Below are 12,369 nucleotides of genomic sequence, written 5' to 3' on the forward strand. Positions count from 1 at the left end.
GCCATTGATTTTTCCCAAATGCTTTTTGAGGCGATTACAGTGCAACTACTACAGTGTGTTGTAAACCTAATGGCAGGGATACCGAATAGCACAGAAATGCCCCATTTGCAAACCACAAGCTTGCATTGCTACATTACACATATTGGCTATGCCATTAGCAACAGCAAGTGTGCTGATAGGGTCAACCGTTGCATACCATTCTCTCCCATTTCCTATTCATGTAGTGCCACTATTGCAAGTCTGACACTACTGTTTTAAGACCCATTACATAAAGATCCTTCTCAGTCTCCTTTTGGAGAGGGTAAGGGTTCTATAACATGTCGGCCCCATCTAAGAGGTTTTGGGTCAGTTTCCACTGGGTAAGGAAACCTATCCTGGCTGGTGACTTGAATGATGAGGCTTTCCCATGGGAGGTCTGTTTGACATCACCGTGAACTCTCCCTTCTGTTACTCCTATAATCTCTCTACTGGGTCATGTTCATTAGGGCACACCGTAACAAAACACTTCAAAATGTTGTGCAACATAAAACAAAAAATAGCGTTTTTTTTGTAACGGACATGTTCAGATATTACCTCCCCGTTTCAGAACGTTTCCCTCCGTTTGGTGCCTAATGAACACAACCCGTGGTATTATACAAGATTGTCAAGGAGGATGGATTTATTTCCTTCTTCCTGGACACTCCTTCAGTCTTACTCAAACATATTCACCTATGGGCATAGAAGAGCACCGGTAATTGACCAAATGCCGGGACTGTGCATGAGCAACCTTGAGACGCCACAGCAGTGACAAACGCACCACACCTGAAGCAGGTGGTCTTGGCTACAGCTTCAAAGCCACTCTGCTCAGTCTTTGATCTAGGGAAGGGAAAGGGGATACCTAGGTAGCTGCACAACTGAATGCATTCAACTGAAACGTGTCTTCCGCATTTAACCCAACCCCTCTAGGTTCTCTGATGAAATCACATCCACACGGGCCGAGGAAATGTTACCGCAACTTAGACATTTACATTTAAGTCATTTAGCAGACGCTCTTATCCAGAGCGACTTACAAATTGGTGCATTCACCTTATGACATCCAGTGGAACAGCCACTTTACAACAGTGCATCTAAATCTTTTAAGGGGGGGGGGGGGGGGTCAGAAGGATTACTTTATCCTATCCTAGGTATTCCTTAAAGAGCTGTTTATCTGTATCACAGCAACAGACTTCATTAAATGGGAACACCACCCAAAGGTAAATGTCTGGACATTCAATCATTAACAGTGCCTCAAAACCAGTCTTAACATTCACTCAAACATCAAGTGGCCAATTGGAAACCTAAGAACCATAGCCAGTACATGTAATGTTCAGTATGACTACAGCGGAGGAATGCCATGAAAAGAAAAACAATACACGTATCAACCCAACCTACAATATTTTAATGTTGAATAAGACAAAAGGTAGGAGGCATTGATTGTGTGTGGGCAGACTGGGCACTGACAACACATGAAGCTGAACACAGCCATGCATTCACACGGCCGATAGCTAGCTACTGCAGTGTGTTCAGAGAAGCCAATAATACAAGAGCATCTAAATGACACTTGTGGAAGAATGTGAACCGTGAAGAAGGTGTAAAACTCACCAGGGGGGCTTGTGGGTAGCATGAGGTGCACAGAGCAGGAAGACACAAACAAGACACTTTCAGCAATTCATCTTTAATATTGGGAGAAATAATGTATTGTACACTACTTTAAAACACTGTACAGCAAGGCTGAGGTTTGTGTCTTTCCAGTCAAATTCTGCTTGTAAAATCTGGATTAATAGTATCTAACAAAAAGGCACAAAATCTGCAACAAAAAAATATTATCCCTGAATGAATAACTTAATTATAAGAGTCAATGTTAGTAACCATAACCCCACCTTAAGAACGTTGTCAAACGTTCAGCATGCAATGGTTCTGACGCAAATTACACACGTTGTATTAAAAGATTAATCGCATCTTATACTTTTTGTATACAGTATTCATGGCATTAGTTAATCATATTCCATGTTTATTGAATATACTTTCGCACCCATATCTGTACATTTTATTGCATATGAAAATGTCTTATCTGACAAGTACACATCAATGAATCTCCTTATCAAAAATCAAACCCACCGCTTGAAAAAGAGAAATGCATGCAAACCAGAAAAGGTTATGAGGTCTAGCTTGTCCCGAGGCAGAAGGTTGGGAGTTATGGATGATAATAAAACGACAGAGCCAGATATGAGAGGTAAGACCCTCACTGTAAGGTTGAGTCCAGTGTTGAGTTCAGTGTTGTGTGTTGGATTTAAGTCCATGTGGGCGTTAACATTATGCATTGTATTCAAGTGCTCCCTCCAATATCTTCAGCGCTCTCTCTTTACGTTCATATGTGCTTCACCATCCACTGGATGAGTAGCCAACCAGACTTCTCTGTGCATGTCTCTCATTCATATGAGTCCAGTGGTCTTTCAGTGCTATATTTACTTGTCTCTCACTCACTCTTCCCAGTCCCTCCTCCATCAGAAGACCAGTCTGTTGACAGTGTTGAACCCCCCACCTCCTCCTCCTCCCCCCGAGGGACCACAGCTGCCCGGGGGTTCGTTGTCGTCTGGTCCGTTGGGCCTGAACGAGCAGGAGGCAGAGGCCGCCTGGAGAGCTCGGGTCCGCGCGTTCAGTTCCTGTTCCTATTGGACAAAGGAGTTCGGGACCATTAAACACTGTTCAGAGGGTCATTCATTAGGGACCAAATGGAAGAAAACAGAAACAGGCAGGGACTACCTGGAGTTTCATTTTCCATTGCAGAACGGTTTAAAATGTTGCCTGTCCTAATGAGCATGACCCAGGAGTTTGGGTATTCTGTCTGAGCAAGAAAATGCAGCTCTGCTGTCCTCTAGTGGTTACTGCAAATGTGTGGTTGAAGTCTTGTTTTTTTGAGAGATTAACGACTCATGAAATTTCACTTGACTAATTGCATCTTGAAAGCACAAGGGAAATGTGCAACATGTGTATGGTTGGCTTTCTGAATACTTGCAACATGTTTTGATCAAAGCTGGTTCAGAAGTACTTTAATCCTGTTAATAGATACATGGAAAGCAGGGTCCTGTTAAATTTTGAACATGGGCACAAGTTGAAAGAACATTCCAAAAATAAGTCCAAAAGAGAAGAGAAAAGCGTGACTTGACATTACCAGAAATACCCTGAAGAATATGAAAACGTGTCTGACATACCGATGCCACCCCCACAACAAAAAAAAAACGTATTTTCCCCACCATCACTGACTTTGCTGATAACCAGGGGTGCAACTTTGGTTTTAGACGCAGGGGGGGTGACATAATTATTATTATTTATTTTTTTATGTATCCAGTCAGATAAACATGCCAAATAGCCTACCGACCGCTCAGAGGCGTTCGCATGGTCCTAAAGCACACTGTTGCCTTGTTTTGTATCACATTCCAATGATAAAACTGTGGGGGACAAAAATGCAATTTCAGAATGTGTGTGTGTGTGTGTGTATAGAGGGGGGCATGTCCCCCCCGTCGCCAGTGAAAGTTGCACCCCTGCTGATAACTACTTTGTTTAGGGAAAATGTACTGATACGATTATGATATGTTGTCTCACCTAGCTATCTTAAGATGAATGCATTAATTGTAAGTTGCTCAGGAGAAAAGCGTCTGCTAAATGACTAAAATGTAAATACGCATGCACCTCAGCGTCCCATGCTAATCAAGCAATTAGAGGAAGGTTATTGGAGGCTAGCGTGATCATAAGTGAACACATTCCACTTCCCTCGGCCAATACATTAGCATAGCCTGATGCATCATTTAGGTCAGGATCACACTAAACGGTTATGCTAATGGCTGCGTCACCCCTCCTTGGCCTGTATTTAGTGACAGAAATGACAGGCTCCGACACAGGGTGGGACTGGAGGGCTTTTTATATAGAGATAATTGGTTTGAGTGAATCGGATTTTCACCCTTCTGCTACCCTGTTATCTAAAACTGGTCATGGAGAGAGAGACGAAAGTAGATTATTATAATATGGGTTGTTGCTCTCTAGTGGTTAAGAGGGTGGGGGTCAAAGGTGAGGCTTGGCCTACTTGTAAAGCCAATGGAAGAGGCTGCTTACGTCAACAATTTAAGAGTTAATTCGATAAAACAAAAAATTGCACTGATAACTAAAGAGACGATTTCCTTTTTAAGGTTTCAAACCAAAAATGAACATACTGTAAATGAAAGTGAGTAGAGCACTTGGATAAACACGAGCAAACAGAACACGCCTCATTCACTATACTGTAACTCCTCACATCCCCTTCTCTCACCTGTAAAAAGAGCTTGTTGTCCTTGGTGACGGCATCCATCAGTTCTTTCTGCAGCGGAGGTTCAGAGCCCAGTCTCATGCCGTTGGCCGTCACTCCACCGGTACTGTTCTGCCCCCCGGTAACGTCCTGTTTCCGGTAGATCAGCACGTAGGCCGTGTCCTTGGGGAAACGGTTGGTGACGTTCTGAACCGACCCCAACGAAGTGAACGTCACCCTGCTGTCGTTGAACAGCAGCCAATCGCCGGCCGCCTGACCCCCGCACACCTCCTCCATTTCCTGTTTGGGATGAGTCGCCCCAGAGCAAGTGAGTGCGATGGGCTCAGTCTGCCCGTTCCCAGACTCCTCCCCCAGGGCGAGGCGATTGGCTAGGTGGTGTTGGGCTCCGTCGGCACCGTTGAGGTTGCGGCCGTATGAGTAGTAATGGCCGCTCTCCGACGACATCCCAGAATGCATCACTACAGAGCTGAGGTCGTAGGGAACGAACTGGGCCACTGGCCACACCCCTACCTCACTTTCTCCTCCTGCCATCCCGTTGTCGCCCTCTAGCCCAGTCTCTTCCTCCTCTCTCTGCGACGGCTTCAGTTTCTTGGCCAGGTTTTCGCTGCTCACGGGTGAGTCCACTTGGAGTGGAGAGGATGGTGGCGAGGAAGAGGACGAAGAGTGTTTGGGTGGAGGGGCGTGCACGGGCAGTCTCATGAGCGGCGGGATGGTGACGTTGTCCAGAATCTTGCGGCGCACGTGGCACTTGGCGTCGTAGGAGAACCTCAGCAGCGTGAGGATGAGGTACTCGGGTGCCGCCACCACCCTCATCCCCCGCTCCGCCCGCTGCAGCGAGCCACACTTCTGGCAGAAGTAGGCGTTCTCTTTGTCCAGGATCTCTGGCGCCAGGAAGTAGTCCACCAGGTCAGGAACAGACAGCGGTGGCTCGCTGGACCCTGGAACAAAATGGACGCCGGTGGTGGCCGTGACGGGTTTGGGAGAAGGGCCTATTTCGGGAGCCTCGCTGCCCCCGTTGACAGCCCCCTGGCAGGTGCCCCGGGGTTCTTCTGAGGGGCCCTCGGTCTGAAGAGGGCTGGAGGTGGTGGAGGGACAGAAGGCCAGGGATAGGTCAGTGAAAGGTTCTTCTTTCTCCGAGACGCTGTTGCATGTCATACAGCGGATACCCGTGCTCAGCCTGCCTCCAAACATCCTCTCAATCAGCGTCCTCTTGTCATTCCCCTCAGACTTCCCCTCCACAGGGGCCACGGGTGACACTCCGGCATCCTCCACAGAGGTTTCACCCCCGGTGTCGTCGCTCGGTCCGTTGCCAGGGGAGACAACATTTGGCTTGGATGACATGAGAACCTGGATGGTTTTCTCCTCTTCATGTAACCTTGGCAACAGAACACGAGGAAACAAGAGAAAGTTCAACCAAAAATACAACATGCAAATGAATGTAACAGCATAATAAATGGAGCTGTCCTTTTCAATAACACCCATTCGAGTGAACATTAATTCTTTAACTTATTAAAATCCTTCTCTCAAAACACTAGATTTATACATACATTCTTTCCATCTATACCTGGAGTCATACAGGTTTTAGGAGTTGTAGGGTGCTCCAGCAGTCTACTAGATGGTGTACTACCTGTCCAGGAGGAAGGAGTTGTAGGGTGCTCCAGCAGTCTACTAGATGGTGTACTACCTGTCCAGGAGGAAGGAGTTGTAGGGTGCTCCGGCAGTCTACTAGATGGTGTACTACCTGTCCAGGAGGAAGGAGTTGTAGGGTGCTCCGGCAGTCTACTAGATGGTGTACTACCTGTCCAGGAGGAAGGAGTTGTAGGGTGCTCCGGCAGTCTACTAGATGGTGTACTACCTGTCCAGGAGGAAGGAGTTGTAGGGTGCTCCAGCAGTCTACTAGATGGTGTACTACCTGTCCAGGAGGAAGGAGTTGTAGGGTGCTCCAGCAGTCTACTAGATGGTGTACCTACCTGTCCAGGAGGAAGGAGTTGTAGGGTGCTCCAGCAGTCTACTAGATGGTGTACTACCTGTCCAGGAGGAAGGAGTTGTAGGGTGCTCCAGCAGTCTACTAGATGGTGTACTACCTGTCCAGGAGGAAGGAGTTGTAGGGTGCTCCAGCACTCTACTAGATGGTGTACCTACCTGTCCAGGAGGAAGGAGTTGTAGGGTGCTCCAGCACTCTACTAGATGGTGTACCTACCTGTCCAGGAGGAAGGAGTTGTAGGGTGCTCCAGCAGTCTACTAGATGGTGTACTACCTGTCCAGGAGGAAGGAGTTGTAGGGTGCTCCGGCAGTCTACTAGATGGTGTACTACCTGTCCAGGAGGAAGGAGTTGTAGGGTGCTCCGGCAGTCTACTAGATGGTGTACTACCTGTCCAGGGGGAAGGAGTTGTAGGGTGCTCCAGCAGTCTACTAGATGGTGTACTACCTGTCCAGGAGGAAGGAGTTGTAGGGTGCTCCAGCAGTCTACTAGATGGTGTACCTACCTGTCCAGGAGGAAGGAGTTGTAGGGTGCTCCAGCAGTCTACTAGATGGTGTACTACCTGTCCAGGAGGAAGGAGTTGTAGGGTGCTCCAGCAGTCTACTAGATGCTGTACTACCTGTCCAGGAGGAAGGAGTTGTAGGGTGCTCCAGCAGTCTACTAGATGGTGTACTACCTGTCCAGGAGGAAGGAGTTGTACGGTGCTCCAGCAGTCTACTAGATGGTGTACTACCTGTCCAGGAGGAAGGAGTTGTAGGGTGCTCCAGCAGTCTACTAGATGGTGTACCTACCTGTCCAGGAGGAAGCGGAGGTACTCGGAACAGTCCTGCTGGGAACCTGCATTGAACCAGGGGGGCCGAGACGCCTCAAAGAAGACTCTGGGGGCGTACGCTGCCCTCTGCAGGAGAGACACACACAAACTTTATGACCACTCACCGAATACACACACCAAGTGAAACGTCAGGGATGGATCCATAGTCATTTGCATTGAAAAACCCGATGGCCACTAACAGCAGCGGGAGACAAACCTGGGTGTGTGAGAGGAAGGTGAAGAGGAGCTGCAGTTTCTTCATCAGTGTGTTGGCAGTGGCATCATTCAGACGTAACGAGAAGACATGCCTCCTGAAACTGGGACAGGACCATAGAAGAGTTAGTGCAGAGCATTTCACAAGAACTTCCTACATAAATATTACAGCATTATATCATTCTATCATGAGAGGATTCAAGTGAGAACGTACATAGACAGCTTTGTTAACCATGTGATCAATTCAATATAAATGCAACGTGTAGTTGTGTGTGTACTAAATCCACTACTCACTCTGTGGCTGAGAAGAGTGTCTGTATGATACTGTTCATGTAGCAGGTGTTTCCCAGGTTGATGAGGCCAGTCTTGCCCGTCTCAGACTTGCCCGGCAACCTCAGCAGGCCTGAGGCAAACGAATTGGACTGGGACGTCCAGGCACTTTGGTTCAGAACCAGCTTGATCTTCTCCTCACCGGGCCCAGGAAGCTCCTAGAGGGGAGAGAGATAGCTTTCAGACACTCCATACACCACGTTTACTATACATGAGCTGCTATCCTTCAATAATGACATTATTCACGACGCCACAAACACTACACTTGGTCACATAAATAACGTAAACCTACCCACCCCCTCCCATGTCAGGTGGATCATAATATAAAGGACAGTAAATGTTTGATACATTAAAAAAAAAGGGCAACACTCGTGTGATCACTCGTTGTCAAGGTGTCTTACTTTGATGGCCTCCAGGATGTCGTCGTAGAGGTCGGGGAAGCCAGAGTACTGGTACATCATACAGTGGACGAGCTCTGTGAAGTGCAGCAGGAAAGCCTTACTGGTGGGCAGGCCGTCCCGCTTCAGACTCTCAACCAGGTCCACTATGTGTGGCACGACCTGGGGAACACACATTGAACGTATTGTAGACAAACATTTACATTAAAGTCGTTTAGCAGATGTACAGTTAGCGCATTCATCCTAAGACAGCTAGGTGAGACAACCAACACATCACAGTCGTGGTACGTCAATTTATCCTCATCAGCAAAGTCAGTGCTGGTAGACATGATGTTCTTGGTCATATGCACATCACAGCTGTTCTAATCTGTTACAAGGTGGAAAGGTGCAGTGGAGGAAACTAGGCACTGCATATAGCAGTAGAATTGCACTAAACACACTGATGTAGTGACTGGTAAAAACATCAACCTTCACATGCTACATTAAACCTCCCTTTTTGTTATGGGGGGGTGGGGGGGGTCACACTGACTTAAATGTAATCACCTCTTTAAAATGAATTGACAATCATGGCAGATGAAACCACCACCAGTCAACTAAAGGACCATCATGGTGCTTTAAACACTTTACACCTCATTAGTGGAAGAGCCCTGCTGAGAGGAGAGTGCTTCTGGGAAATGGAGTTTAATGGAGCCTGAAGGTATTTCAGCTAAATAGGGGGAATGAGGGAGGGAAAGACATGCGGTGCGCAATAGAACGAGTTGAATTGTGTGTTTCTTACCAAGTGGAAGGCCTCAGGAGAGTGTTGGAAACTCAGCAGCATATGGGAGAGAACCACTAGGGCCCCCTGTCGCACGATGGGGTACCACAGACGGTTGAATACCTACACACAAAGATAAAACACACAGCATATTTATTGTACACACACTGACACAGAAACACACAATTCAGAAGTGATATAGCTAGATACCATAATGACCAAACTACAGGAACACATTTTCATTCATGTGATCATCTATTCATCAGTTCTAACTGAAGTTACTCTGTAGTTATAGATGCTATCACTACAGAGTTTCTAAACCCAGAGGCGCAACATCGCAAGACTTCCGGGAACGCTTGCGAAACAGATCAGGCTTCTCTCCAATGAGAGAAGTGAAAAATTGTTCCTTAGTTGTGACTTGTCTCCAAATCTAAAGTCACAGGCTAGATTCCAGCCAATGTCTTCAGTAGTTGAACATGTTATTACTCCAACCTCGTGAAAGTGACACGTTTTCATTTTTGTCAAATACTACTTTATATCAAAGGAGTGCCTTTTATTTAACGGCCTGCACATGCACAGTTCAGCGCTAGACGACCGTTCGACACGATGACGTGTTTCTGCGCATGGGCTTATCTTGCCAACGTCGCCTACAAGTGTGATCGGAAGTTTCTATTGGAGAAGCAGTTTCTGCCCATCTTCATATAGAGTACTGTCTTTGCTATTACCATGTGTAACTACAAATAGTGGTCAGTACACTACCCACCAGTTCAATCTTAAGCAGGGTGACATCTATGAGGATGGTGAACTTCTGCACCGCAGCCAGTCCCTTCAGCAGGGCAATGACCCACATCTCCACATGGTGGGCTAGAGGCCAGGACAACCAGTCAATCATCCTGAGGAAGGAAAGAGAGAGAGATGGAGAGAACGGTAAATAAGGGCAGAAAAGCTCTATTAAATCACTACATCCCATCATGTATACACATCGCAAATACAACGGATTCATTTATTCAGTTTAGCTAATAAAAACACAGTAAAGGCACCCAGTGACCTGCAGAGTGCTTGAGTCATGCTGGTGTCTTTGACGTTCTGGTCGGTGGTAAGGCTCTTGATGAGAACTGTGATCATCTGGAGAGGTATGTGCTGGACCAGGCTGGCTAGGGCAATGGAGGGGTCGAAGGAGGTGTCTGTGCAGAACACAAAAAAACTTGAGTATAATTGACTGATGTTTTGTTGGGCCACAGCTTATAAAATATGTCCCAATTCTATTAAAATGTCTTGTTTACAACCTCTTTCCTAACCAAGTGACCCAATTCAAGTCTGATATTGAGTGGTGCATAAACTCTCCACCACCCTGGATCATTAAAATGACTGTAGTGACTGTTCCAAGTCTCAAGCATGTACTAACAAGCCTGACATTCCTAGTTTTTCCATAGGTGGGCGAAGGTGGAGGTCAAATTAGTGACTGCATTAGAAAATACATTTGTGTACTTTACTGGTGTACAGTAAAAATTGATATTGTATTTGAAACTGCTCATTTTGTTCAAATGATTTATAAAACTTTCTTTAACTAGGCAAGTCAGTAAAGAGCAAATTCATATTTACAATGACGGCCTACCTGGGAACAGTGGGTTAACTGCCTTGTTCAGGGGCAGAACGACAGCTTGTCAGTTCGGGGATTCGATGTAGCAACCTTTCGGTTACTGGCCCAACACTCTAACCACTAGGCTACCTGCCGCCCCAACTTGTATGGGGCATTGATGCATAGACACATACAGTGCAATTTGTGTGTGTGTGCTCATCTGTGACTGTGTGTGGTGCTCCCTCCCTCAGTCTCACCAGTGGAGGAGATTATAGCGAACACCTCCTGCAGAGATGGCAGCAGTGTGACCGGCTCCGCCTTCCAGATGTTCTGCAGCAACGTGCTGACCTTGGTCACCTGGTCCACGTACTCCCTCAGCTCCTGCTCCTGGCTGGCCGGACAGTGGAAGTACCCAATGGTCCTCACCAACTGCTGGCAGAACAAAATGGCCGCCTTCTCCCGGGGGATGCACTGTACGAAGTCTGAGAGCATGGTGGCAAGACGGGCGCACAGGGCTGGCTCAGGCCGTTCGCACACCATCCTTAGGATTTCTGTCTGGATGATGGAGAAGATATCCAGCACCGAGGGGCAGCTGATCAGCAGCCGCAGGCAGCCATGGATGTAGTCGACCACAGCCGGGTCTTTGCGGTCCAGGGGGCCGTAGCCCTGCTGTAACAGGCCCAGGACAAAGTCTTTGCTGAAGAAGAGCTCAAAATCAGCACGGTGGTAGCGGGCATAGGCCTCCAGCACCTGGAAGCCCACCTGTTTCTGGAAGGCGTCTTCGCCCAAGAAGATGAGGCGAGTGGTGAGGGTGTACAGGGCCTGACATTGCTCCGCCGTGACCTCTTTCTCTGCGGCTTCGACTACCTTCTTCACGATGGCCTTCTTCACTGGGACTGAGTGAGAGGAGCTGACCAGCGCCTCTAGAATCTTGTCCATGATGGCAGGCGATCTATATAGCTGTGAGGGGAAAGATCAGGGAGCAGTCCACACCTAAAAGACGAGAGCGAGCAGGACATCAACCACCATTAGTGACCAGTTACTTATTCTGGCTAGCTTTCAATTTCTCCATGGCATGTCCACCACAGCTAGCTAGCTAGACGTATGATTCGGTCAACAACTTGTAAATAACAAACTGTAATCGTTTTTACCATTGCTGAAAAGTTGTATAAGCATAGCAATATCACACGGCTATGAAGCTAGCCACAGGTAAACAAAAACAACAGAGCATCATGCTTTGCCTTATCATCACAAAGCTAGCTAACTTAGCTAGTTGAACAAGTTAACACGTTGAGCTAGTTACAGTAACCACAAGCGGCATGTTATCGAATTAAAATTATCTGAGATTAAAGGCATTGATGCACAAATAAAACATGTGTGGATAACAAACTTCTTTTTCGCAATCTAGCAAGCTAACGTTCTTTAACAAACTAGCTAGCTATGCTAGCATGACGTTAGCTGTGTATGGTATTGCAACAAAGCAGGCCGGAGATGTCACTAACTTAGCTATCAGAAATGTATCTTCCGAAACATCACGTACCAATATAATTCATAACACCAGCATCCGATTAAAATATCATAAAATGCCAGTTGACATTAGTCGCCTGTTGACAGCTCATTCATCTCTTATTTTGACATTACAAAATCAGCTGATTTAAAAGCCCTGCAGAAACGTCATTCCGATGGACCACGAATTTTTCTACGAGCCTTCTGCTTTTGACGATCTCATTGCCTGTTTAATAAAGAACGAAAATGGCGACTATAAAATAAAATATATAAACTTTTTGGGAATTATAGGTTTGTTTAAATACAAATATAAACATAATGACAATGGTTTGTAATGACTTAAAACAAAATGTATTATTCCACGGATTTATTTTACGCACTAACTGAGCTCATAGCCATTGGAGAGGCATAGCATTTAGACTGATTGATGTAGCAGATGGGTTATAAGTCAGTAAATGTGTGCAGTTTTTGCATTT

The 12,369-nt window shown here is 46.6% G+C and overlaps 1 protein-coding gene across 1 annotated transcript; it reads right to left on the reverse strand.

The window, feature by feature from the left end:
* Window positions 1–1,677: 1,677 nt before the first annotated feature.
* Window positions 1,678–12,112, reverse strand: LOC129845343 (ubiquitin carboxyl-terminal hydrolase 38-like). The gene is made up of 11 exons (XM_055913233.1): window positions 11,928–12,112; window positions 10,645–11,380; window positions 9,857–9,992; window positions 9,572–9,701; window positions 8,830–8,931; window positions 8,055–8,213; window positions 7,618–7,811; window positions 7,328–7,427; window positions 7,091–7,197; window positions 4,322–5,693; window positions 1,678–2,687 (listed from the first exon to the last, which is right to left on the reverse strand). Exons 2-11 carry the CDS (start codon window positions 11,324–11,326, stop codon window positions 2,523–2,525), a joined length of 3,147 nt encoding a protein of 1,048 aa, XP_055769208.1. The 5' UTR covers window positions 11,327–11,380; window positions 11,928–12,112; the 3' UTR covers window positions 1,678–2,522.
* Between the last annotated feature and the right edge of the window lie 257 nt (window positions 12,113–12,369).

Source organism: Salvelinus fontinalis, unplaced genomic scaffold (genome assembly GCF_029448725.1).
Source record: "Salvelinus fontinalis isolate EN_2023a unplaced genomic scaffold, ASM2944872v1 scaffold_0282, whole genome shotgun sequence".
Taxonomy (NCBI): Eukaryota; Metazoa; Chordata; class Actinopteri; order Salmoniformes; family Salmonidae; genus Salvelinus; species Salvelinus fontinalis.

What these genes read in the sequence shown, in the direction of transcription:
- LOC129845343 (XM_055913233.1), bottom strand. Translation starts at nt 11,326, where the DNA reads ATGGACAAGATTCTAGAGGCGCTGGTCAGCTCCTCTCACTCAGTCCCA. An exon ending in CGCTATAATCTCCTCCACTG is followed by an intron (nt 9,993 to 10,644) that starts GTGAGACTGAGG and finishes TGTTCTGCACAG; the next exon opens with ACACCTCCTTCGACCCCTCC. An exon ending in CCTTCCTCTCACACACCCAG is followed by an intron (nt 7,198 to 7,327) that starts GTTTGTCTCCCG and finishes TCTCTCCTGCAG; the next exon opens with AGGGCAGCGTACGCCCCCAG.